The sequence below is a fragment of the Corvus cornix genome, chromosome 2 (genome assembly GCF_000738735.6).
Source record: "Corvus cornix cornix isolate S_Up_H32 chromosome 2, ASM73873v5, whole genome shotgun sequence".
Taxonomy (NCBI): domain Eukaryota; kingdom Metazoa; phylum Chordata; class Aves; order Passeriformes; family Corvidae; genus Corvus; species Corvus cornix.
Window position 1 is genome coordinate 119,414,629 of NC_046333.1, and position 27,261 is coordinate 119,441,889.

At 37.6% G+C, this 27,261-nt stretch overlaps 1 protein-coding gene across 3 annotated transcripts; it reads right to left on the reverse strand.

The window, feature by feature from the left end:
* Nucleotides 1-5,725: 5,725 nt before the first annotated feature.
* On the reverse strand, nt 5,726-27,176 carry PPP1R42 (protein phosphatase 1 regulatory subunit 42). 3 transcript variants are annotated; one of them, XM_019289052.2, is made up of 10 exons: nt 26,997-27,176; nt 25,630-25,840; nt 24,244-24,410; nt 23,664-23,802; nt 22,242-22,313; nt 20,919-21,035; nt 15,770-15,887; nt 14,368-14,496; nt 13,036-13,187; nt 5,726-5,865 (listed from the first exon to the last, which is right to left on the reverse strand). In XM_019289052.2, exons 2-10 carry the CDS (start codon nt 25,756-25,758, stop codon nt 5,827-5,829), a joined length of 1,062 nt encoding a protein of 353 aa, XP_019144597.1. In that variant the 5' UTR covers nt 25,759-25,840; nt 26,997-27,176; the 3' UTR covers nt 5,726-5,826. The 3 variants fall into 3 exon arrangements, with proteins under 3 accessions (XP_019144597.1, XP_019144599.1, XP_039425074.1); XM_019289054.2 differs by lacking the exon at nt 22,242-22,313 and having other exon boundaries at nt 26,997-27,173; XM_039569140.1 differs by lacking the exons at nt 5,726-5,865; nt 22,242-22,313 and having other exon boundaries at nt 12,547-13,187; nt 26,997-27,175.
* Between the last annotated feature and the right edge of the window lie 85 nt (nt 27,177-27,261).

Below are 27,261 nucleotides of genomic sequence, written 5' to 3' on the forward strand. Positions count from 1 at the left end.
TAAAGTAACGGTTTTGCTGGAGGAGAGAAATTCAATCGCTGGGCTGGGAGCTCGGGCGGTGCCCTGTTAAAAGCAAGCCCTTTCTCTCCGCTCCGCCGCCGCATCTCCGGCTCGCGGGTTCCCCCGGGCGAGGCTCCGTCCCGCAGCCGCGGGGGAAGCGGGTTTTGGCTGCCCGGGCACCGCTCCGGGGGACCGACCCACGCAGGATGGAAACACGAACGGGATGAGGCGAGCCCGGGCGGGCAGAGAGGGGATTTAAAAGGGAGCGGGAAGCGATTAAAAATCAGTAACGCTAATGAGAAGGGACAGTCAAAATAAATACCGGGGTATGGAATTAGCCCAGAATAACATTTTGAACGAAGCCCGATTGTGCGATAACAGAGACACAATAAATCAAGCCTCGGGAGCAGTGGAAAAACAAAGTCTGAGCGATTCGTTACCGGGTTTGCAGCCAAGAAAATTAAGGACTTAAACTTTAGCGATTATTGGAAGTCCCGGGAAGGGACGAGACCGGTGAGGACCCGGCGGGGGCAGGAGCAGCGCAGGGGACCCGGACACCTGCCTCCAGCCCCGGCCCGGCCCGGCGGCGCCCCCGCCGCAGCCGCCGGCCCGTCCCGGCCAAACGCTCCAGCCCGAGAATTCCACCAGCGCCACGCCGGGGGCGACGGGCGGCTCTGCCCACGGGCGGGACCCTGCGCTGCCCTGCCCCGCCCGGCCCCACCGCCCCGCCGAGGCCCCGCCGCCCTTTCTGCCCTGGGCTGGCATCCACGGCCTCAAGGAGCCGCCTCCGCCGGGCCGGAGAGGGCCGGATGGCAAGGAATGCTGTCGGGCTGCTCTACGGGTTCTGAATTTAAGTACTGAATTTAAGCACTAATTTCTAAGTTAAGTACTTAAATTCATCTATAAATTTAAGAACTGAAACTGTGCCTCAACGTTTACCTTTGCCTGGTGCTGGCAGCCTCGGTGGGAGCTTCCCTTCAGCCATCAGGAGCTACTCTGACAAAAGCTACTCTTGTCGGTATGTACACGGCCGCGATGATGGACTTCACCGCCACCACGGACCATCCTTTGGCCTCCAGGATGCAAAAGAATGAAGATACTGATTCTCTGGAGGACAGTGGAGTAGCCTTCAAGCAGCCCCGCTAAGCCATGTTTTGGCCCCAAAGGTTTCCACGGCTGCCTCCAGCCCAAGCGAGCATTGCTGAATTCTTTCTGCAGTCAAAACCTCTTTAAAAATTCACTCAACAGACGCTCCTCTGCTCAGTCAGCCTCTGGGGCTCAGACAAGCAGCTCTTGAAGATATCCTTAAGCTTGTACTGAAAACAGTCTGACACCGCCATGTGATGCGGAAGAACTGATCCCAGACTCCCTGGGGAGCAGGGAGACTTGCCTTCCAGCCTCAGTTCCACTGGGGCTCCTCTGTCATCTTGTAAGTGCCAAACACACACTGACTGAGACGAGCACACAAGTCTGGGGATCAGCCCTCCCACACCCCAAGGAGTTTCTAGGTCTGCTGCCCACTCAAAGAGGACTTCTCCTCACTAGGTCATGGGACGCTCAAATAAGTCACTGACAGAGAACTTAACAGCAGGTGTCCCATCTGCCCTGAGACTTCCCAGCCACCCTAAATTAGCAGATTGTGAGTACTGTGCTCTTCTGCTCTGATCGGATTAACGACACCATATTTTTTTTGGAGTTTCACACTGCACAGAGAGTTCTGCCTCAGTGCAGGAAATCCAGTGGAAGGAGCTGGAAGACAAGTGCTGGCTGAACTCCCATTACCATCTTCAGACAACACCAAACCCAGTTTACTGCAGAGTGTGATTAGGGAGACTGCACAGTAAGATTTTGAGCACATTTGGGGACACTACTCTGGCTTCTAGCCCTGTTACCAAAAAAGGGGTGATTTAAACATATTTTAAAAAACCCAGAGAATAGAAGTGTAGAAATAGTTGTTCTTTGCTCCATTAAGATTTTCTCCCATCAGATGATGCCTGCTCCGTTATAAGCACAAAGACATCCGATGATTATTTTCTTGTATCAACCCACTCTTTTAGTCTAAAGCTGTAACAAGTTGCTGCAGCTGTTTCTTTTTCTTCTTTCCCAGACAAATGACTGAGAATTACTTTTCCTGCCTTACCTTCCACAGTATATCTCAAATCTGAGAAATGCCAGAGCCACAGAAGAGCCAGATTTCCAGTGTGATTTAGGTAAGAAGAAGTTCTACCAGAGACAGAATGATGTTTTTCCAGGTACACTCTGCTCCCTTCATGTCAAATTATTTTCTGGTTTTATGGCTACAATTCAGCACGAACATTCAGGCTATTTCTTTCCAAATTGTTCATTTTCTCCCATTCCCATTTCTGTATAAGGATTTCTCAAGTGTGCTTGCCTGGTATGGTGCAGCAGTTACTGCTGCTTCTGACAGAGACTAGCAGAAACATTGCCTGTCCAAGTAAAACAACTCCGGCAGGAAGCCACACACAGATTGTATCTGGTCAGATCCCACAGATTCCAGCTGTAGCCTGGGAGCAAATCAAAGGCAGGACACAGCCACAGCAGAATAAAAATAAGTTGCAGTTCACAACTTTTGCTTCTTGGGGAAATCTCAGCATTTCATAATGGATTCCAAAGCTAAACAAATATTTTGAAGATTTCCAATTAAATATGTTTTCCCCCTTGTTTCAAATGCCATGTTGATAGTGTACTGTAGAACCATAGCATATTCCACAGTTATGTTAAATATGTCATATTACAGTGTATCAATATACTTCTTATAGCATTTTCCAGTAAGAATTACTTTAAAAATGTATATTTAAAATACGTATCAGAAGGGCTCCATTCTGGTGGGTAGGGGTGGGTGTGTACATAAGTGTTAGACCATGGTATCAAGATTTTGTTAGGGATTTGCTTTAGCTAGACAAGAGTTGCTTGGCTGTGGAATTCTCTGTGTGAAACCCCATGACACATGTTCTATCGGAGTAATTCATTCAGGTCTTCAATGTTTTATTTGTTGTACAAAAGAGTAAAATCTTTAATCCAGAAATACTCAGAACCTATGAAAAATAGATCATGCTCTAGATGGCTTACACAGCATAACCCACATTGAGAAATACTAACAATCCATTAAATAGTTTTAAATGGGTGTGCGTAAGGCAGAGAGAAGTGTAAGATGCAAAGATAACACCATGACATAGAGATCAGGAGGCAGCTTCCTAATGTGCTACATTGAGTCAGCAATCAGCAGTTGACACTGTGAACGATCAACTTTTTTTTTTTAAGGTATGCTTTTCTGTCTTTCTCGACCTGAATGTCATTGATGACTACAGCTAGAACAAGAGGTACCGTGCTCAGTTAGTACTGATTTCAGTAATGGACTAACAGCTACACATCTGAGCTTTAATTCATGTTTGGAATGTTCTCATTCTGAAGGCAAATGACTCACCAGCTTTATGTGCTGGATTGCCTGGCGTAGAGTTGATTTTCTTCAAAGTGGCTGGTATAGGGCTGTATTTTGGATTAGTGCTGAACACAGGGTTGATAATATAGAGATGTTTTTATTATTGCTGAGCAGTGCTAACACAGAGATGAGGCCTTTTTCTACCTTTCATACACTGCCATGCTGGCCAGGAGACTGGGAATGTGGGAACTGACAATATGGGAAGTTGGGACAGGTGACCCCAAATGACCAATGGGATATTCCATACCATATGACATCATGCTCAGTATCAAGTGGGGGAAGAAGGAGTAAGCAGAAGGATGTTTGGATGTTCGGCATTTGCCTTCCCAAGGAACCATAGCACAGGATGAGCCCCTGGTTTCCTGGAAATGGCTGAACAGCGGCCTGCCCATGGGAAGGGGTACTTAAATTTCTTGGTTTGCTTTGCTTGCTTGTGTGGCTTTTGCTTTCCCTATTAAACTGTCCTTATATCAACCCATGAGTTTTCCAGCTTCTACCCTTCCAATTCTTTTCCCAGTCCCAGTGAGGGGAGTGAGCAAGCAGCTGCGTGGGGCTTGGCTGCTGGTTGGGGTTAAACCACGACACTTTAACAGAAGCATTGGCACCTCAGCATTGCAGTACCACTCATTTACTACCTTAGATTTGGAAATCTCATTCTTTAAAATGAAGGTGAAGACCTTGGTATTCAAGGGGAGACTGCATGCAGGAGTTAAATGTATTTTAATAATCTGTATCAAATTATCTTTAGCTTTATAAATTATAACAAAATACACAAAACACTCCATGAAAAAAGACAGATCCTCATTTCCTTATTCAGGAAAAATTCCTTTCTTATTTCAGAGAGGGCCGTAAGCACAAGATGCTGAGCTGCCATTCACACAGAGAAACTGCATTAGGAAAAGTTTTTTTCCAGGGGCAATTTGTAATCTGGGCTTTCCTTTCCTTATCTGTAGGTTTGGAATTTTCCTATATCAGAAGTTTCGAGCATTTATTTAATTACTCAAAGTAGTGCAAAGCAGCCAAACAAACAGAATTTGAAGTTAAATTAATGAACAATACTCCCAATCAAAAAATCAGCACAGACATAATTAATCCTCTTGTGCCTCCTCTGTTAACTGTTCCACATTATTCACCAGAACCTGGAAAAATCCAAATGATGGAAATTATTTTTTAGGACTACAGATCTTCTCAAAAATCATGTGCTAATAGCCTCTTTCTGCTTGAAGTGAGAAACCAATAGTACGAGGTTCAACAAGGCCAAGTGCTGGATCCTGTATTTGGGTCACAGTAACCCCAGGCAGCACTACAGGCAGGGTAAGAGAGCCTGGAAAGCGGTCCATCAGAAAAAAACCTGGTCGACAGTGGGCTGAACATAATCCAGCCATGTGCCAAGAAGGTCAATGGCATCCTGACTTGTATCAGGAATAGTGTGGCCAGCAGGACCAGCGCAGTGATTGTTCCCCATACTTGGCACTGGAGAGGCCGCACCTCAAATCCTTTGTTCAGTTTTGGGCCCTTGTATTTAGTTTACAAACACATTGAGGTGTTGGATCATGTCCAGAGGACAGCAATGGAGCTGGTGAAGGGTCTGGAGCACCAGTCTGATGAGGAGCATCCAAGGGAGCTCAGGGTATTTAATCTGGAGAAAAGGAGGCTCAGGAACCTTACCACCCGAAAAGAGGTTGTAGACAGGTGGGGGCTGGTCATTTCTCTGAAGTAACAAGTGACAGAACAAGAGGAAACGGCCTGAAGTTGCACCAGGGAGGTTTAGATTGGGTGTTGAGAAAAAATTCTTTGCTGGAAGGGTGGTCAAGCATTGGAATAGGCTGCCCAGGGAAATGGTGGAATCACCATCCCTGGAAGTGTAAAAAAAATGTGTAGATGTGGTGCTTGGGGACATGGTTTAGTGGTGAATATGGCAGTGTTAGGTTTACAGTTGGACTGCATGATCGTAGAGGTCTTTTTCAACCTTAATGACTCTACTGTGAACATGCGTCTACACAATTGCTGAGTATCATATAGGGAAAGAAGCAGCTACTAGGTAAGACACTGGCTAAAACCAGTTCATTTCTTGAGGAAGTTTAAGAATTAGGCAACCAGTTTAGCCTAGCACATGCTGATGTTTTTACATGCTTTTGAGACAAAGCACTGCTTCTAAATAAAGAGGTAGTCCCCTTATTTTTCTGAATGTTCTTAGAAAGCAGTGTTAAGTTCAACATACTAATTTTTGTCTGGTTTTGAGATTAAAAAGACACAGATAACATATCCAAAGAGACACCAGTATCTTTCTTTGTAAGCTTTGAGGGGAAAAAGAAAAATCAATATTGGCCAAATCTTCACATCCTGTAACTTCTGGCTTTTAGAATTCAAACTACTTCTGCTGTTACTTCAGATTCCTCCTCAACCTACATCAGAGAGATCAGAGAAGACAGGTCAGATCTTCATGTCACATCCACGCCAAAGCACCTATTGCTCTCATTGTCATTAACACTTCCCGGGAGCACTCAATATTTCTAAAAAAGTATAAGCAGTGTTATCAAACCCTGCTGATGAGAAAAAAAGATCTTTACCTATTGCAAGGTTATTGGCTGTTGCAGTGAAAGCCCTTTTGTTTTTCTTCTCAGTGCCAAACCTGGAGCCAGAATATTCTGAATTGACAGAATCTGTCCATTTGGGGTATTGTACATTCCTTTATTACAAAACTGACTTTTTTCATGGACAAAAATGGTATTAACATTTTTTCCTGCATAAATGTGTATCAAATACTTTCAATTTTCAAGCCCCATAAGGAAAAAAACTTATAAATAATCAAAGCAATTTCTCATATAAACGAAATCAGATAAGATTCAGTCTTTTATTCCAAAACATTTTCCTACAAACTATGTGTAACTGATTATACCCAGCTTTACTGGACATGTAATCAGTGGTTACTATGGTAGTCTAACATATTAACTCTCCAAGAAAGGAAGAGCTTATTGATTCAAAACTCTTTTTGATTTAAAGTATTAGTCTATTACATGGATCATTAAACAGCTGGCTTGGATTTATCTTGGTTTTGATGCAGCAATTAATTCTGCTCAGAATTAAGAGAACAGAAAGATGTAGTCAGTTGTTCCCGTAGTCTCTGGTTACAGTGTTGTTTGAGTGAAGAGGTGAAGTTCAAATACAACTTTTTTAACAATGAATTCCTAGAATTCTTCAAGGCCAAGTGACTTAAAATAAATTTTCACTGTTTTTTTTTTTCCTAGCAAAAAAGTATTGCTTCCAGTTATAATATATAACATTTATAATTTTGTGACTGTAAATAAGCAGGTTCACATAATTAATCATTTTGCCTCAGAGCTCTGTTAGTTATGATAGTTACTTTGCACACCACACCAAGATAAAAAATCATAAGAAAAACAGGGAAGAGAGCCTTTCAGATGCACTTACTTTTACCAGTTACAGCCTGAATACAATCACATACTACCCCATATTAACAGATCATGTCTGAATCCTCATCCTGAAAAATCAATGGACACATCTTCATCACTGACAGTTTTCTGGCTACTTTTTTCCCCTGTCTGCCCCTATCTCAGAACTTTTGAACTGCATGGTTTTTATAGCTGTATCACAGGCAGTGCTGTGTACTGCTTTATACCTGCATATATAAAGAAATAATACAGCATTAAATTAACTTACACCTTGCACTGGTTTTAATGTGATATTTAAGAAAAAATATTATTTTTTCATCAGCTATGGTTTAAAAGTTCAAATATGAACTTTAGATCAGTAACTCAAACACTGCGTGTTTACATATATTCTGACTCTGGTAAGAGGGGAGGTATTATTATCAAGGGGAGGTATTTGGGCAGTGATGTCTTTTTTTTCTTTTGGTACTTCTAACACACCATCGGTACTGTGGAAGCTCTAAAAGCATCAGAATCTTTACTGGTAAGGCCTGTAGGCCTCTTAAGTCCTAGGAACAGTGTTTGGTGGGGAGAAATTCTACCAACAGTAGATGATGACCAATTTAAAAACCACTAAGGCAAATCTGACATATCCAAGTCTTTGCAACTGGGTGGGATACATCCCAAGGTGCTGGAAGTGAATTTGAGGAGGTATAGCTACTACTAAGGAATTAGTGGTTGTCCAAAATTAGTGGTTGTCCATTTGGTGTCCTCCAAAATGTAGTAGCTCACCATGCTAGATGAAGGCACAGTGACTGTGTTTTCACCTCAGGTTTGCTAAAGCAGCTGCTTTCAACTTTTCAGAGAGGGGAGTGTGCCTACACAATGTATGACCGGATACAGGAAGGCAAATATTGAAACAGTGTTTATATCATTGCAGTAAATTAGATTATTGAAACTGAGTTCAACAGAGTTATATTGAAATTACAGAATTTATTTATATATTCCTATTCAAGCAGCAGTCTTTATTTTAACCTCAAATTACTTTTTAAAACTCCCATGCAGATATGTATTTTAAAAATGTGAAAACACAGCATTACTTCTTTACTTTTTAAATTAGATTCATATTTGTGTTATTAAAGTGATTTTTTTAATTTTTCCAGTTAATTACACAGTAAAAAATGTGTAATGCTAATGCAGCAGACCAAAAACATTATGAGGTTTTGAGGTTTTATCTCAACAGTAGTCTAAAAGTACTGACAACAAAAATCTATGAAAAAAAATAAATACCGCATCCTGAATGTTTCATTTATCTAGTATCTATTAGGGTGAACATGTAACACCTGAAAAATAGATATGCAAAGATCTGACTTTGCTCTTTGTTTACCATCCTAAAATAGCTTTTCATTCCTGATACAATTTAAATGGAGCCAGTTAAAGGATACAACTCACCCTAAAATCATTAAGTAGTCCTCTCTCATTCTGCATTCAGTTTAAAATGTTACTGACTTACAGTTGGACTCGATGATCTTCCAACCTAAAACATTCTAAATATTCATGTTTTTTATGGAGAAGATTTCAAACAGTCTGGTTTCAATGTTCTTGAGAGCACCTGACAGCCTGCAGCCCCAAATGTGCCCTTGTAGGTTGTTGACCACCTACTGGCAGACAAGTCGCATGTGCCATTTGGTTTTCTAAATGTCTAGGAAACAGCCTGTATCTCCTGGAAGAGGGAGCAGACTATTGCAAATGTGTTCCTGCCAGATTGCCAGTCAAGAATGTGTCTATGCTCTATCTGGTCAGCCAGACGTGTAGGAGTACACGTGGTCTAGCTGGCAATCTGCTCACCAGCAGATGTGCTCTCTCTCCATGGTTTGAGAAGAATTTACTCTTTTCAAGGGCACAGAGGTCTATCAGTGCACATGTTCCTGCCAGTGTGGTTTAGATCTCTACTCCTCAGCTTTGGGGACAGCCAGCAGCACAGAGAACTGGAGTGGGGAGGCAGGGCATGGGCAAAAAGGGATGCCTTTTGTCACTGCCTTTAGGACACTGGATGATGTGGCAGTATTAAATATTACAGATTGGGCATATATTAGACCTACTTCTTTTTGGGGATTTTTTGGTTTTTTTTAATTACCACTACTGAAAGAAGTTTAGGCAGAAGGCAATGCCATTTGTATATCATCTTGTATGTTTGTGATGACAGTTATATTCTTCCGACTGAACAGAGTATGAATGATGGCAATGATGGGGAGAATCATCCAGCACCATATTCAGCAAGGCTGTAAACATGGATACCAAAAATACTACTAGGGTATAGATTACTGTAATGTTAATTATGGCTCTGCAAAAGTACTTACACTCACCTTTACAGGCAGTGCATATTCTCCACAAAAAAAAAAAAGGGAACCAACCACTAAACTGGCTGAATTGCCTGCTGAGACCTTGCATGGGCCACAGTAACCAGAAATTGCTTACCTGACCTTCATTCCTATAGCTCTGCTTCAGCAACACTATTTAATTTCAGAACTTCACTTTATCTCTTTATCCTTACACTTTATCTAGCATTGTGGTGACTCCTTTGATATCCTCTGTTATGGCTGAATAATTCAACAGCAAGTAAATTCCTTACATTTCTCTTCCACAGCCTTCAGCACTAAATGCTGATTGATACTCTCTAGACCTCACTAAGAAGATGTTTACATTTTTCCTTCAACACCATCGCAAGAAAAGGCAGTGAGATGGGCTGCTGGAAAAGGCACTCAGTGTCTGTTCTAAACATGCTCTCAGCTCTGGCAAAGTGCTCCAGCTGGTATCTCTAAGTATTTAATGCACCTAATTCTGAATACATTTGGAGTGCTTGTAAGCTCTTCAGCTGCAAAAACCAACTCGAGGGTGCACTGGTTTATATCTTAAATCCGTATTTCTCCTTCTCCTGGAGCCAAGACTGAGGGTATTTTTTATTTTTGAATTTTCAGATGTTTGCTGAAATTGATATTTAGTAAGAGAACAAGAATTAGGTCACCCAGAGGTAACGTATTTCCCCACCTCCCTCTCAAAAAAGAGAACTATATTGTGTAATGTGAAGTCCATTATTGCAAAGTTTATATTTTGGGTATATATCATTATAGTCTCAGTATAATCTCTCCCCAAAAACCTGTCATATAATAGGCCTTAATAATTCTATGTATTATAACGCTGGTTGGACTCATATAAACAAAAGCCCAGTAAACATGCAGAACATGCAGATTTCTACCTGTTATCAAATATACATTATCCTGTGTAGATTTCAGACCACACAAATCACTGCAACTCAAGGCATTTATAAATATTTATCTAATTAAATACAATGTTTATACAAGCACCTGCCTAAGAAGAGGGAGAACTGACATTGTTCACTGCAAGTTCCTTCCTTTCGGACTAGAACTTGAGCTATACATGTTGCTTGAGATATACATATACTAATTATATACATATACTAATTCAGAACTTGAGATATACATATACTAATTATAAGCCATTATAATGGCTTATAATTAGTTGGCACAATCCAGAGTATTTATTACATGCTGACTATATCATTTAAAGATATTTCCATATTGCTAATTCCATAACATATGCTGGAGAGACAAAAGGTGACTTTCCCACCCCATTCTGAATTGCTACAAATACCTACCACAATATTTAATTCCATGAGTAAGGCAATGTGGGCAGAAACTGCTGGTAACAGATTAGGTTTACAACATCAAAATTTCAACAACTTCTCTACTCAGGGAAAATTAATAATGGTGTATCCCATTGGAAGGTATTAGGTATCTTTAAAATAGTTAAGTGATTTGGTTTCTTTTAATTACTTCCTGCCAATATCCATAATTTTCTCTGAATGCCCAAAACTAACTTAAAATTCAATATAAAATTGCTATTGTTTTTATATCATCAAAAAAGAAAGATAAATGACATATTTCAGTAATCTAGTAATAAGTGGCTTTTTTTATTGTTCAAGCTGTATGCAATCCTCAGTGGATCTTAGATGTAGGTTAAAAAGGTATTTAATGCCTGTTTTTCAGTTGCCAAGGTCAAACATCACCTAGTATGTATAGGGAAAGAGGAAACATCTGTTGGAATAATTTATTTGACTAACACAGAGGGTAGGATTAAAATTCACTAATTTCTTTGGTTCAATACTGAATTTCAATTAAACAATACAGGTATTTGTTCAGTTTGAAAAAATTTCCTTCCTTTACTTGTGGGCACATTCATGTATATCCCTAATTACTGGATCTGGCAAGGGAATACTATGATTTACCATTTTTTCCTATCTGCATAAACTCTGAGAATGAATATTTCTATTCTTTGAGCTCTTGGGTTTATTTTCCCAATAAATATTCTAAAGAATTCACAAACCTTTAACTCCCAAGACTCTCTTGTTTCTATGGAATTCTTTTAGTAACAAGATTAGAATACATCTCAGGATTAGTAATTACACATGAAATTGTAAGGTACAGCAACCTTCAGCATCTAAGATAAAAGTCCCACTTAAAAGTTTTTTAAAAATATTAAATGCACGTCATCTGATTGCAGTTTCTTCAAACCTTTCTGCAAAAACAGTCTAAAATCTTCTAGAATAACAGTAAAAAAAAATCACTCAAATTGTTTAATTTACAAATGTAAATTAATAAAAATAAAGACATTCATTTCAATCAAGTATGGAAGATGCACTCTTTGCCTTTCTAGGGTCAAAAGGGATTTCAACAGAGCCGGGATGTATTCCAGCTTTTTCACACTGAGAAAATTTTTGCCAAGCAAAGAAGCTCAACAATCAGACAGCTTTTTAACATTGTACAGCAGAATCGGAATGCTTTGTCTCCAAGGGAATAGCAGAAGGTCTTATAGAAGAAAAGATGATGTACATGCACATTCCATGCTTTTTTAGGACTATGGGGAATGGTAAATGGAAAGCACAGTTTTACTCAGCCTGGCCCAAAAGACAGGATGCTAATAAAGATGACATGCAAGCTGACAGAACACTGAGCATGCAAGCAAACCCATCTTACAACAGAATTGAAAAAACCCCAAACATATTTATATGGCAGGAGTATTAGTCTGTATCCCTTTAAATTTCAGAAGCCTGGACTATTCACTGGAAAATAATAGTGTGCTACTATAGTAGTACTAACACTATTACTTTTTATAATAACTAGTACATTGTTCCTGCAGTTCTTTTTAACTGCTCCACTGCTTTGTGCTTTCCGCAGCAAGAAATAATTCGAGAATGGGCACATATATGACAAGTTCAGGGTTTTTTTAGGCCAGAATATATCCATTGTCATGTGATGAACAAAGATTATTATTTGAAAGAGAGCAGCTTTATGATTTGCAATTCTTCTTCCCTTCTCAATGGAAAGGCAGGTATTTTAATCAGAACAAACAATCAGAAGGAACAAAAGTGATGGAATGGAAAGTGGTAAATTGTCAAGAATAAAATAGCATTAAATGTTGCTCAGTAAATTGTCAAACATACTAACAAATTCTAACTTGGATGTAAATATAAAATAGAACACTATATATACTAATTTAGTAACAGAAGCATAGCTGTGTCAGTTGCATGTATTTATTTATTTTATCTATGGCATTGTATAAATGATGAATTTTTTTTTTTTTGGCTAGTGTAGCTGATAAATAATAAAACTGTTTGGTTAAAAATAACATTAAAAATCTGGACGGAGTGATATTAGGTCCCAAATACCTCACTATACTATTGCTACAGGTGAAACTGGAGCATGGCCGTTAGAAGTAAGCTGTAATGATGAAAAGATATTGTTTCTCCTTCTGCAGATGACTCCATGCACAGGATCACCCTTCACCAACGGTGCTGACACCTTAACTTACTTCTGAGAATTAACTTCGATATTATTTTACCTTTGTGGAAAATGATTATAGTTAAATGCATATGACAGAAACTAGTAACATTAAAGTTACTACTATTAGCTAGTCTACTGATTTATAACCAGAGACTGAATTGTATTATCCTGTCTTTTAAAGAAATAAAGACAATAAATATAATGTGTTTAAAAAAATTATTTCATATTAAACTCTACCTTCCTGTACTCATTTTCCAACTGATTCAGCAAGAGCTGTAAAAGCAATAACCAACATAACTAAAGGGAAGATATTTGAGGAACACACCTGAGTTTTCATCTGACTACTTCTTTCACGGATTCCTGACAGAGGTTTTCTTGCAACTTTCTGCTTGTGAGACAAATCTAAAAAATCTGCTTTTTTTTTCACAGAGTGACTGTCGTGAAAAGGAAGAGTGAGATAAGGTGTTTCAGAGTCAGCTGCAGAAAATAGAAAGAAAAAAGGATTAATTCAATATCCCAAGTCAAACCATATCTATTTAATATTCAGTGTGATTGATCAGAGGTTCCAATATATCTTGTTATAGAAAACAAGGTAATATTAAGGTAAATACTTCAAATTTGATAATTGAGAACGGAAAACTTTGAATGGAATTATGGAAGGTGCTTTAAACACTGATGAAGGTGAATATTAAAACAGGTATTCCCAGTCAGGTAGAGTTATTTGAAAGGGAGTAAATTCAATTACATAGCACTTCCTTATATCAGTAGTTATTCAGAAGACCATTTCAAAACCATTGCCATTTACATATGGCTTCCAAACACTGAGCACACTAAATATTTTAGGACTGGTGCTGGCAGGCAGAGAATCAGCCTTCATGTCTTCCAAAATAACATATTAATTTATCTTCTGAAAGCAACAGTGTTAACTGCCACCAATTTTACTTTATAAATATGGTAATCCAAACCATTTTGACTAATTTCAAGTCAAATGTCTGTATCCAAATACTGCAAGATGGCAAGACATGCTGTTAAGTCATTTATGTTTTAACCTGCAGTCAACTCTGTAACAACCACCACTTCCCCATCATTTTTAAAAAACCTCAACATTTATTTCAGGTTTTATTTTAGTTTCAACACTAATTTGTTTTCCCACTTGAAGAACATGTTGCCTTTTAACCTCAAAAAGGCTTTAAGGCTTTTTTACCTCCCAGACATTTTTTTTCTTTCCAAGTTTAAAACTTGGACTTCTGCTACATGTATCTTGTGAAGGCCTTTAAAGGACTGACAATATACACAGATCAAGTAAGTATCAACAAATATATTTTAAATGTCTGATGAATTTCATGCATATTTATTCAAGAATGCCCAACATTTTTTAAACATGGGAAGTAAATGTGAATATTTACACACTCAAAATGTACTAGCTACTCCTTTCCATGACTCTGGGAGTTTGGGATGTGAGGGAAAAAACCAACACATGAACTAGTGCTAAAATTAAATTTTATATTGGAAAAGCTCAATTTCTATTCATGTCTTTTGGACTCATCATTGGTACAAGTCCCTTACATACAATTCTTAGTATATATATTTTTAGCTGCTATTTTATGATTTCTGTAAATTTTAAATAAGCATGAAATAATTGATTTGTTTTTCTTACAAAACTGTACATAGGCTGCATGTTCATCTATTATTCTTTCATTGCTTTTTTTCCTGGCAGCTCTGGAGGCTTTCCAATTCATTAAGAAACGTCTTTCCATTCCTTGAATTTCTTTCCCATCGAGGGATTCTGCAAAAGAGAACATTTTCTGTGATACAAAGTGAACTAAATGGCTATACAAAGTTGTATGTAATGTGTATTGGCTCTATATTCATTCTCTTCAAATATTTTTTTCTTTTTCTAGTATTTTGGTAAAGAAAAAAATAACCAATAAAGATTTATATTCATATTCAAGCTGCAAGAATGATTTGTCTTAATTGCAAAAAAAAAAACCCTACTTTTTTTATAAATTTCAAGGGAAATACACATATTTCATATTTGGTTAACATGCAACACTTCTAGAAAGTTCTGAAGAAAGGATATGCTCTTACATACAGTATAGATAGATGCAAAAATCCAGGTTCAGAGGGAAACGACATGTCTTAGCAATCAAGGGATTCTACTGATCATGAAGACAGTCACACAGATTTTCCTCTCTAAGGTTAACTTTACTCACTTAGGTGCCATAAACCTTTTGCTCTATGATTCATTGGTTGCATCTGCATTTTTGAGTCAGCCCAAATGAAATACCTCAGGTGGCTACAAATTTAGGTTGCATTAGAACTGTCCTAAGGCACTGTTATTTTCATTGTGCAGATAAGCTGTTTCTTTTTCTTAATGGCCAATACTTTGTACTCTGAGAAAAATCAAGTTCCGTAATTCTAACTTTAAACGTAATTGCCACATTTATCCAAAAAAGTAAAAAATTAGGAGGGGTTTTTTTTTACTTATTTCTACAGTACAACTGTTTAGATATAGAAGAATTACTTTCTTCCTTTTATGCTAAAGTTATCTCAAAATAATAATATAAACTGCACCATAAGGGTTAAGATTAACAAATAACACCCATAATATAAGTGTGAACTGCTTATAAGTTTAAGGATGAATGTTATATGACAAATTCAAACACAGTAAGGTGGGATCTGCACAACTGGCGCTCTACAACAAAAACACTTTAGCAACTACTACACATTGATAGGGGAATGGATTAAACTGATCTTTGAAAATCAGTTTCACAACATCTGGAATACGAACACAAAAATTGTCTTGTAACAGTCTCACCAATCATCTATTACAAAACAAATGATTACTACTACTAATACCAAAAGCCAAACAAGATGGCTTGTGAAGCTGATTACATAAGCAGTTTTAGCTTTGTATATAAATTAAAAATTTATGATTTGACACATATCTATAGCAGTAACTGTGTTTACATACATAGTGCTACTCAAGAACAATTAATTTTTCAGTTATTTTCTAAAAGAGTGGGGGTTATGGGTGGGCTGTTGATTTAATTTTTTACCTAAAGTCTGTGACTGTACTATAATCCTGTCCCTGTACTTTGGTTTTTGGCAGATGGGGTTTCCCGTAAGATCTATTCTGTGTAGCTTTGTCCATTTTTTTAATACAACCTCCAAATCCTGCAATTGAAACAACAACAGAACATTGTGATTATGTTTCCCCCTCCAGAATAAAATTCAACAGTGATTCGTTCAGCCAGGCCCAAATCCTGCACACAGAAATAACTTCAACGAGACTATTCACATTAAGAATGTGCATTTTCAAGCAGATTGGTCCACAGCATCCCCTGAATATATCAAAATTGCACAGAAGAACCGGTGATGCAGTTGGAAGACACTGCATTTTTAAGGATACAGTAACGCCAGCTTTGGAAAATTACCACTTCAATCTCACTTATAAGCACCTAAAGCCTAGGAAGTACCAATGAAAACAATTGTATGATATGTAATGTCTGTTAATGCATCACCAAGGTCTTACAGAGCCCTTAGAATATCAGCGTGTGGCACAATAAATACTTTATAAAGGACAGACTGAAAAAAAAGCTAAAAACCACACTATCCAGAGTGGACTGCCTCTCTCTTTATATATATGTAGAACTGTATTTTACAGGAGAAAGAGTAATCTCTCCCTACCTAACTGTGGGTGGTCAGTTATAGTATTGGCCTAAACAGTGAAATTAGTGAAATATACCTTGCTCCATCTGTATTTCTGTCTGTTACCCAGGGACAGCATGACCTAGATGAAACTATTCTGTCTTTTAAATACAATAAATTCAAGGTAAAAACATGCAAAGTTTAGCAGATTGGTCCTTTCTACTCAGACACCCTACTTTATGAAATACTTTCTTTCCAAAATTTCATTTAACTCCCATTCTTCACAGGCTTTTCTTGTATGTATGAAAAGCTTATGGAGGGATTCAAGACAATCTGTACAAATAGAAGAGGAGAGAGAATTTATGTTCTACTGTTGTAATAATTTGGAAAAATCTACTCATCATGCTGTGACAGATTCTAAACTGCAAAGTGTGTAAAATTTTGTAGCTTGATGCCAACAATGAAGTCTCTAGTAATGCAGGTATCTCTTAGGTCCTTCAAATTTAGAAAATTGCTTGGGTAACACAAGCAGGGAGAATTCTGCTTTTGCTGGCTCATCTCCCTTGGTAGGAAATCCTCTTGGAAATATTCTATGGGTTACATAATATATGTTAAGAAAAATCATGTGGAAGAGAAAGTGGCAGCACAGCTTCATACCTCCAAATCATATAATTTTTGGTCTATCTCTGATGATGGTGATATCATCTATTGTTATTCAGTGATAAAAATGTCTTCTTAGAAAAACAGAGAGCAAAAGCCTGGTTCTGTGAGGATCAAGACTGATAAAACAATGCAAGAAACTCTGAGGACCAATGCACACAAAGAAATGTTAATAATTCTTGTAATGTTACGCAGCAAAGCTTAATCAGCATGTATCCGAACAGCAACATGACAACCCCCATAGTTTAGGTGCTAACACTTCATCACAAGCAAAATATTTTAGGCTAGAATTATTAAAAAAGAAAAATCATTTAGCAAGTATACTTATTTATTCTTACCTAAGCATTCAGACACTATAATTGAAGCCTGTAATGTGTTCTAGATTTCACTAGAAAGAATTTTTCCTAGAAATAGTTTTGCAACACAAAGTTGTCTATTACTGAAATAAAATGTATACAGTTTAACTTTGATGAATGTACACAGAGTCCTGTAGATTTTTGTTAGCTGTTACTTACTTGATAAATGACCCAGAACATGCTTACTCCAATGTATGTTTATCTAAGAGCACACTAATCCTGTGCTGAAATATGATTACCCTTTCGATACGCTCTAGTTGTTCATTGCCTTCCTGTCTCTAATAAAGTGCTTTCACTTCCCAGCCTTTCAATAAGCTGTACTAAAGGGACCAGACACTCTTCTGGGCAGGCTCCGTTTGATAAATGATCATGTCATGCTATCACTTTGAGGTCTGCTACAAAATACTGACGAGCAAACTATATTCCATCAGGGAGGGTGGGGAGGGGGAAGGGCAAGTGCCTGAGTAGGCAGCTGGAGTGCTGGCAGTAACTTTCTTACCAATTAACGGTGGCCATTTAAGAATTGGTATTTGACCAGTATGCTCCAGTTTTTATCGGAAACATCTAATCCAACTGCCCCAGCTACATCTACAGACAGCAATTTGTCACCAGTTTGATTACCTGTCATAATCTATTTGAGAAAATCTATAATTTTTCTCTTGTTCCTGACTCAATTCTGAAGCAAATGAATTCATCTTTCATGATATCCTCTTGTCATAATCAATACTGGGCAGAGGTTGAATAAATTAAAGACTTGGGAAATACAGATTTTTACAGGTATTTCTAGCTATATTTTTTCTACCTATCCAAATACTCACACAAGTCATAATCTTCCAAAAACTAATGAACTTAATAAATAAATAATATGCTGGCTTTTTGTAAAAAGGAATAGTTGTGGGGGGTTTTTTAATAGACATAGTGTTTTAAAAAAATTTCCTTAATTCCAACCCAAATACACTGCAGTCTAGAAGACCTTGTGATCCTGACTAAAGCAAACCAGAACCTCAGTAAGATGAATAAATGAAGTAGCAAGCAACAGAAAACAAAGAAAAGCCAATTCTATTAAAATCAATTATGTTCTTGAGAACTGACCTACAACATACCTTTTGCATCTGGTTATTTGCATCACAGTTATTTTGCATGAATTAAGAAAAATTACTTGATTTTCTTCTGTCTACTGTTCAGACTGCATTATATAAACTTCAGTCAAGTGAAACAAGGTCATATGCCTTGATGTCTGTTAGTTATGCTAACAAAGCCCTGAATTAGCCACAACCTTAAGTGCTTGAATTTACTAGTCCTAATTTCCAACTGTGCTGAAATCAAGGTGGCATAGTTGCAAAGCAAAGGAAAATGGGTTTTCATAATAAAGTGAAAAAACTGAGAGAAATGTTTAAATATTAAATAATTATATAAAATACACAAAACTGAGAAAAGTCTACATAAGATTGCATATCATAAATTTCTCATGCCTTTCATATTTTCATCTTTCACAAAGATTCCATGTTATTCCTGCAGTTCACCAGACCTGCTCAGACACAGCTCCTCTACAGTCTCTCTTCCCACCGGGTGAAGCACAGCTGGGTACAGAGCTCTCCGACACTTCCCTGTTATGCAGCACTGCCACGATCTCTGATCAATGCCAAATATTCCTGGGGAAGTTCTTGATGGCAGTGATGGGAAAGAAAGAATGGTAAAAGAGGGGACATAGTGCTTTTGGCATGAAAAAGAGGTATACACCAGAGTTTTGATAACAGAGGGGCAAGAGGGAGGAGAATGGAGGCAGCTTGTGTGGGAATGAAAGAGCCTTTGCTGTGCGTAGCAAGTTCAGCCAGCAGAACCAGTTAAGTGTATAGAACTGTATACTCCTAAAATCCTTGCAGCTTTCACAGCTGTAGAATAATGCATGCCATGCAATCATGAAATTCAGGGATGCAAAAAAGTTGAAACATACTCAAAACTTCCCTCAGCTATTTTTTTTGAACAGTCAGCGGCTGTATAAGATTGTTCTCCTACTTGATGTCTGCTGTGAGCTAAAGCCTTCTACACAGAGTTAAAACTGACTTTTTAAAAAACACTTTGTATGGCTCACTCCATTTTTCAACAGTTTGGTTCTTATTTATTTAAGAATTTATATCAGTGATAAGTAGAGCCTACCAAAATGTAATCCCTTAAAACTCAGTAATTGTAGCTGGAAAGCTGGATATCCACCTGCATTACACTGTATATTAAACATATTTGATATGTTCATTAATTTTACAGGTCTGCAAAGATACAAATAGAAACACCTTCCCTGTTCCATACATTTCAAACAATTATATATTTTAAACAATTGGGAGATTGTTTAGAAAACACGAAGAACAGTCACTTTCAAAATATACCAGAGCTTAATCTGAATGTAATGGACAGCAGCAGCAAACTCAAATGCTAATTGCATAATTTTTCAAACATTGTGACCATGCAGCATAGAAATCTACATTATTTGGGTAAATATAATTCTGGTTTTCCTGATGATTACATAATCAAGTTTAATAATGAATAAATAATATATACACAGTTACTGAATAATGCAGTCTTTTTGTCCTCTCCTTATTCTGTTTCAGAGGATTCTGTTTTTTCCCCTGAGATACTGAAAATACTGTCTCAAACTGGCATCCTAATTCTTAAAAATAATTGGTTCTTTGGCTATGACAATTTTTTTTTAAGATCATCACAACAGAAGTATATTTTATTTATAAGAAAGAAAGAGCCAATATAAAAATCTCTGTAATATGTTTTATTTAGAAATGGATTCCTTTTAAAAAGGGAAGCTTTGGGGAGATTGCCTATTTGAAAAAGCTTTCTGCTATTTTGATGTAACCAACATATTCAATGTGATTTTAATTCTTCAGCTAAAGCCTACGTGAATTGTATTTTGATATAAATTCAATCACAACTGACATCCAGGACTTGAAATACAAAGCATTAATAGTCCTCAAGTAAAAAAGAAGGACATCATTCAACATTTTTTAATATTAAAGTGTAAAAAAATGAAGAGTCCAAAGAAAATATATTCATCTATATAACTAATAGGTTATGCACACAAAATACTGCAATCTCCTCATTAGTAAAGAGAACTGCCAAATTCTCTCAACAATCTGTTAAAAATATATTGTGTTCTAAGAAGTAGTAAGAATAGTTATTCTAATAATTACTAACCAATGAAAGTTAAGTTTACTAAGGAAATAAAATGTATATGCAAACCAGAAATGAAAGAGTTTATTTTAAGCAAGACTTTGTCTTGGTGATTTGGGTTACCATTTAAGCCCATTAATTTCAGTATTAATTAATAAAAATGGAATTTTTGACGTCCTAGATAAATGCTTCTCCATTTTTAATCTCAGTAATATTTCTATATGAGAAAAGACAGCATGCTTGACAATCCAGAGATTTAGTAACAGCAGAAGTAAAATTTCTTTTTACTCATAAATTTGGTGATAAAGATGAATGTGACTAATTTCTTATCACCCATACTTAATACAACAAATATTTATTTTAATACCTTCATATGTTTAAGTCGATTGTCGACTGCTTTAAGATAAGAAAGATTTTCCAAAACTGCCAGCTCTTCTAATTCATCAATGTTGTTATTGCTGATATTCAATACAGACAAAGATTTCTGAAGGAAGAAAAGCAGAAAAAGAAGTATTTTTTTCATGCCATGTATGCTTCAAGTTGTAAACTATTACAGAAAATTATCTTAAAAGATGAACAAACATATGAAGAAGAAACATGCAAATACCACCTCCACATACTATACAGATTGTTTTATGTTGGCTTTCCATCTTGTCCTAAAATGTAATTTATTCTGCTTTGGAAGTGAAACCAAAGTAAGATTGTATCTCAATTATTTCAGGAATTCTTAGTAAATACAGAATTTTTGTTTTTCTTTAAACATGTTCAAATGCTTTACGGAGTTCTGCAAGTGCTACTAACTCTACTTTTGAAGTATGAAACATACATTGAAACTGACTGCCTTTTTATAGAATCATAGAATGGCTTGGGCTGGAAGGGACCTTAAAGATCATCTAGTTCCATCCCCCTGCCATAAGCAGAGACACCTTCCACTAGACCAGGTTGCCCAATGCCCATCCAACCTGGCCTTGAACACTGCCAGGAATGGGTCATCCACAGCTTCTCTGTGCAATTTGTTCCAGTGTCTCACCTCACAAAGAATTTCTTCCTAACAGCTAATCTAAACCTGCCCTTGATCAGTTTCAGGCTATTACCCTGTGTCCTATCACAACACACCCTTGCAAAAAGTGCCTCTCCAGCTTTCTTATGAACCTCCTTTAGGTACTAGAATGCTGGTATAAGGTGTCCCTGGAACCTTCTCTTCTCCAGGCTGAACAACCCCACCGCTCTCAGCCTGTCTTCACAGGAGAGGTGCTCCAGCCCTCTGATCCTCTTTGTGGCCCTCTCTGGCCTTGCTGCAGCAGGTCCATGTTCTTATACTGTGGGCCCAAAGATTGCATTTGAACTGCAGAGCTGAAGCCCATATGTGATACCCACATAGTCTCATTCAACAGCTGGACTACAGCATTCTTCTTTCATGCCTGATCCTACAAACCTCTCAGTATCCATACGTCTGCTCCTTACCCCTTCTCTGGAGCAGTACTGAGTCACATGTTGCACTTTGCTATTTGTAACAGACAATAGTTACGGAGATCTTTACATTTTAGATAAAAAGCTAAATGTGTTTCGGGTGTTTATCTCAGGAAATACTAATGTAGTTCCACATAAAAAGAAGAAGTTTATATCTCTAGAAAATGAAAAGGGACACCTAATCCAGTGAGTTTAGAATTATACAAGGTATAGGACTTACCATTAGTTGGAAAATCTCCATTTCAGCAGTTGATACAGGAAAACTAACTCCCTTCAAAAATTTGACCAAGATCTACATTGCAGACAGAAATTACCAGTATCATCCTGATAAGCCAGGTTCATAAACTTAATCTTCTCAGTCAGATTCATGACATTGTCATCATCAAAACATTTGCCTGTGGTACACAGAGAGCTATACGGCCTCATGTTTTTATCTCTTTCATCTCTGACGCCATTAAAAGAGCCAGAAACAGATGAATAAGAAGTAAAACGTGATGTCTTAAAAAGGCTCCAAACACTTAGCACTTGAAGGATAAAATAGAATATTTTTACATTTAGCTTCCACAAAGATGTTACATCGTCAAGAATGCAAAGTGTTCCTTAAAAAACAAAACAAACCCCACTTCAAAAGGCCTTAAATAAAAGCCACGAAGAACAAAATCTAGGCCAGGCTGCTGAAAAACACATGAAGAGTTTATTATACATTATTATCCTGGGAAGATTATAGCTATAAAACTTCCCTTTACTTTGATAATTTCTCCAATATAGAGGGAACAAAGTACAAATGCTCTCACAGTAATGACTCATTTCTATTAAAGAAAAACAGCAATACATGTCTTGAATTACTTAACCTCAAAACAGGAAAAAAATAGAGCTAGGTTAAATATTTATGATATACATGTGAACAAAAGAACTCACTTTTTAGTGAGTTTTTCATTTTCACGAAAAAAGGCTCATCAAACCCTGGCTACACTATGGGAGATACAGCAAGAGGAATTTTTTTAGTACAGGACTACATCCATTAGCAAATAAAGCCTACTTTTTAACCTTTTCAACTATATGTTTTATGTTTTCTGAGCAATTAACATGTTGAAAGACAACTTCAAAAAGATTTCCTGAAATCTTGATATAACACAACACAGAAGAACTGCAGAACTAAAACTGAATGGTTTTGATTGTGTTATTCTTAATATCCAGGGAAAAAAAAAGCTGTTCGTGCCTTTTTTTTCCATTCCATTTTCTACAGAAACACAAAAGGCAATAAATAACAATCAAATCAGTGAAATAGCAACAAACTAATTCACTACAAGTGAAACAGAGTAAGAAAACTAAGAGTGAAAAATTCCAACCCCGTTTTTAGTTTATTCACATTCTGTTGGTATAGGGCATCCACACACTTCCTTAATTCCTCTCTCTCTTTATTCTCATTTTCATCCTTCATAATAAAAAAAAAAAGATGAAGTAGAATTTTCTGGACTCCTCGTTTAAATGAGAATTAGGGTGGGAGTCCCTTGGTAGAATCTGAAAGAATGCCACCAGTTGGCAAAGAAGGAAAACACAGAGTGATCAAGTCCTAATCATTTCTCGTAAAAATACTAATCACTTGATAACTGGCTCACTGAAATTCTCAAAATATACTTACTGCCAGGGAGTTAAGAGATACTGGATCAAACAGAAGCTTTTCACCAAGAGGGAGATGTTGACTTTCAATGTGTAGCTCCCTTAGTTCTCCTACTTTATCCAAACCCTCAACTACAGTGATACAGTTGCCTCCCAAATATCTACAGAATAGAACACAAAATAGACTTAATGTCCTTTGAAAGTAAGAGCAAACACAAGGCTTCAGTATATAAAGAAAAATATTTTTCAAGCATTATTGAATAACACTTGGAAATTATGATAGAAAAAGTAAATAACCCAGCATACAAGTAGATTGTACACTTAACTGATTCGAAAGCTTTTTGCAGTTTTGTCCACTGCTATTATTACTATTATTATTATTATATGACTGAAAGAATAAAATAATTTAAATAGATGTCAAGATGATATGTCATTACTTTTATCACAGAACATCTCATCAAAAAATAACAAGCAATTACTTCTATTTGAAAAGCAAAATTTAGGAGCTGAAAGGACCTTAATGGCTACACAATTTAAAAAATTTCTTAAGTGTCATAACTATTCCTTTTACTAGTAAAATAAATACATTATTTTCAACTTACAGTTTTTCAAGTTTTTTCAGTGATGAGAGATTTTCTATACTTGAAATATGATTGTTCTGAAGGTAAAGGTGTGTTATATTTGAAGCAAAGTCCAAGTTCTGGATTTGGTTGATTTGGTTATCATATAAATACAGAACTCTCAGATTTTTACAGAAAGAGAGGTCACCCTGAAATAAACAATAACATGCTACTTAATGTTCACTCACTGCCTGCTTCTGGAAGCTATTCATTTTTCTTATACTTAAATTCTGCTGCATGATTAATAAATTTTCACCTTTAGCAAACATTTCTTAAAATTATTTTTTCCTAGAACAATGGAGTTATTCTACATTGTCAGTTATCATCAGATTAAAGACTGAAATCTGTCATTACTATTTGGTCATACAGAAGTTGATAACTACAGGCATAACCAGCAGATACACCACATCCAGTGTGACTTCATTCCCTTCCCTGCCTTCATCAGATGGATTCCAGAAAAGCACAGTTTTTAGTGTAGTTGTCTCCATTAAACCACACTGATGTAACTGGAAACCAGTTCTTGGCAAAGAATTACTGGTTTATACACAACCTTGCACTTCAATCTATTTTAATGTACTTCTGAACTCAGGTTTGCACTCAAATGTTGAGTTTCTTTGAATATATTCTATTAAACAAGTAAAAGGCCACTCCTTATGAAGGTTTCTGTAAAACTTCGCTGTGGCAGCTGATGAACCAGACCTCATCAAACGGACTGATCCAATTAGTAACTTGCTATGGCTGCACATGTTCCTAGGAGTGGGCTGAATAAACCCATTTGCTTGCCTGGATCTGTTCACACAGAACAAGCGATTTCTTCTTGACTGAAATCACACTTTTAGAGCAGAAATCCACCACATGCAACAATGCACTTGTGCAGGGCTCAGCAGTTTCAAAATTTACTCAGTATCTTGAGGGAATCTGAATTAACTCAGAACTTACTGAAACCTGTATACATTTCCTACTATTAAACTCAGAGGAAGGAGGACAGGGTTAAATTTGCAGGTTTAGTCTTCGAAATAAAAAGCTCATGGATTTATTCTCTAAATGAGTAAGCCCCAAGGAGCAATTTTTTTTAAAAAAAGTGTATTTTTAACCTGACTAATTTGAAAAAGCCACTACACCAGTCCAAATTTGTTAACCTCACTCGGGTTATTTCCTGTTCCTGAACTCTCCTTTCCTTTCTCAGACTTCCTCTGCAATTTAAGGAATAAATCACAGATAGATTGAAAAGATTGTGCTGTGAGTTAACAACTCTGTAAAACTTGGCTTTCCTTGTTTGTCTCGCCAACTATGAACACTTCATCATAACGGTAACTACAAAACATTAGAGTAGCCAGTTTAAAAGGAATAATGAAAAATAAATCTTACAATTGAATCGATATTTTTATCTGACAAATTCAGATGAGTTATTTTTTGCAGATATTGTCCAAAGTCCTCTTCACTACGATTCTTGTGACTGGCATTTTTAGCAATTAGGTCCATTGTTAGTTGAACCATGGTTCTGTAATAGGTCAAGCTGCTCTACTGCTTCTTTTAATAGTTTATTCCACGTGCTCTTCTAAGTAGTATTATAGAATGCCTTAAAAAACAAAAAAAAGGAAAATGTTATACTACTTGTATCCCAGAACTTCAACAAAGCTTACATGTGTACTTGAAATCTGACATATCCTCACCATACCCTTTTCATTTACAGTGATACTATATGGTCTATAAAAATCTACCTCTTTTATTGCTGACATTTTATCGAGTTTTTGGTGTATTCATTAACATTTAAAATATTTTTTCTATTTGATTTGTTGTTTCAGTTTGCTTAAGAAGGTTGTATCCTGGTTTTCATCTTTTTCTTGTAGAAATATGAGCACAATGCTCCACAGCAGGTATAATTCTCACACATATTAACTAGTTAATGGAAGTTCATAACCTGATTATAAATTAGAAAATACAGGACACTCCATAACAGGTTTTACAGGCTGTGGGAGGTGGCATTAAGCTACAGTGCTCTTTATATATCTGCACAGCACTTTTGTCACATGCACAACGGCATCTTCTGCACAGTTAAAAACTTTGAGTTTTTCTCACTAAGGCATATTATGGAGGCTCTCACAACAATACCATTTTTTTTCAAACTCTGGCTCATATAAGTGAGCTTATAAATGAGGGAATGGGGAAGAGGGAAGAAGGTAAGTGGCTAGTATTGAATGGGATGCATAAACGATCCGGGGATAAAGATACCCTAACAGATATAACTTAATGACTCAGAACAGAAAGGTCACCTATTCAGCCAGTACATATACCAATGTATATTATCTATTCTAGCTGATACACAAAAGCCCCACAATAGTGTATCAGAAAACTGAGGAGACAGCAAAAAGCGTCCCAGTGCTAAACCTCGCACAGAGAATCCTCCTTGCCAGCATTACAATTAGGAGAAAAAAGAAAAGCCAAGATCGAGGCTGCGAAGGCAGAAGAAACTTCCTTTCTTACGAAACAAATCTGAAGCTCAGTAGCTCTCCTTTATCGCAACAGGATTTGCTTTTAACTTTGATTTTAAAAGGTGGGGATGAAGGAGACCTGAAAGGACATTGTGGGTTGCCTGTTTTTCTACTGTGAGTTTCTTGCTTTTTAGATAAAAATAACTTTCAGAGCCCCTTTTCAGATCTTCTTCCAAACCGAGCAGAATAAGCGGGAGAAAGCCGGGCAGGTCTCCCGCCCTCGGTCCCCCAGCTCCTTCCTACCTACAGCCGTGCGACTGCCCACCGCCCTGCCCGTCCCGCCGCCCCGCCACCAACCGCCTCCCAGCAGGGCCGGTGGGGTGGGAAGGCGGTTCTGACGGCGGGCACGGGCCGGGATCTGCTCCAGGCTCCCTCCCGGCAGGAACGCGACCCCGCCCGGCCCCGCTCTCCCCTCAGCCCCGGCCCGCGCGAGCCGGCGGCCCCTGGTTGCCACGGCAACCGCACGCCAACGCCGAGGGGCGGGGCGCTCCCGCTACCGGCCGCGGCG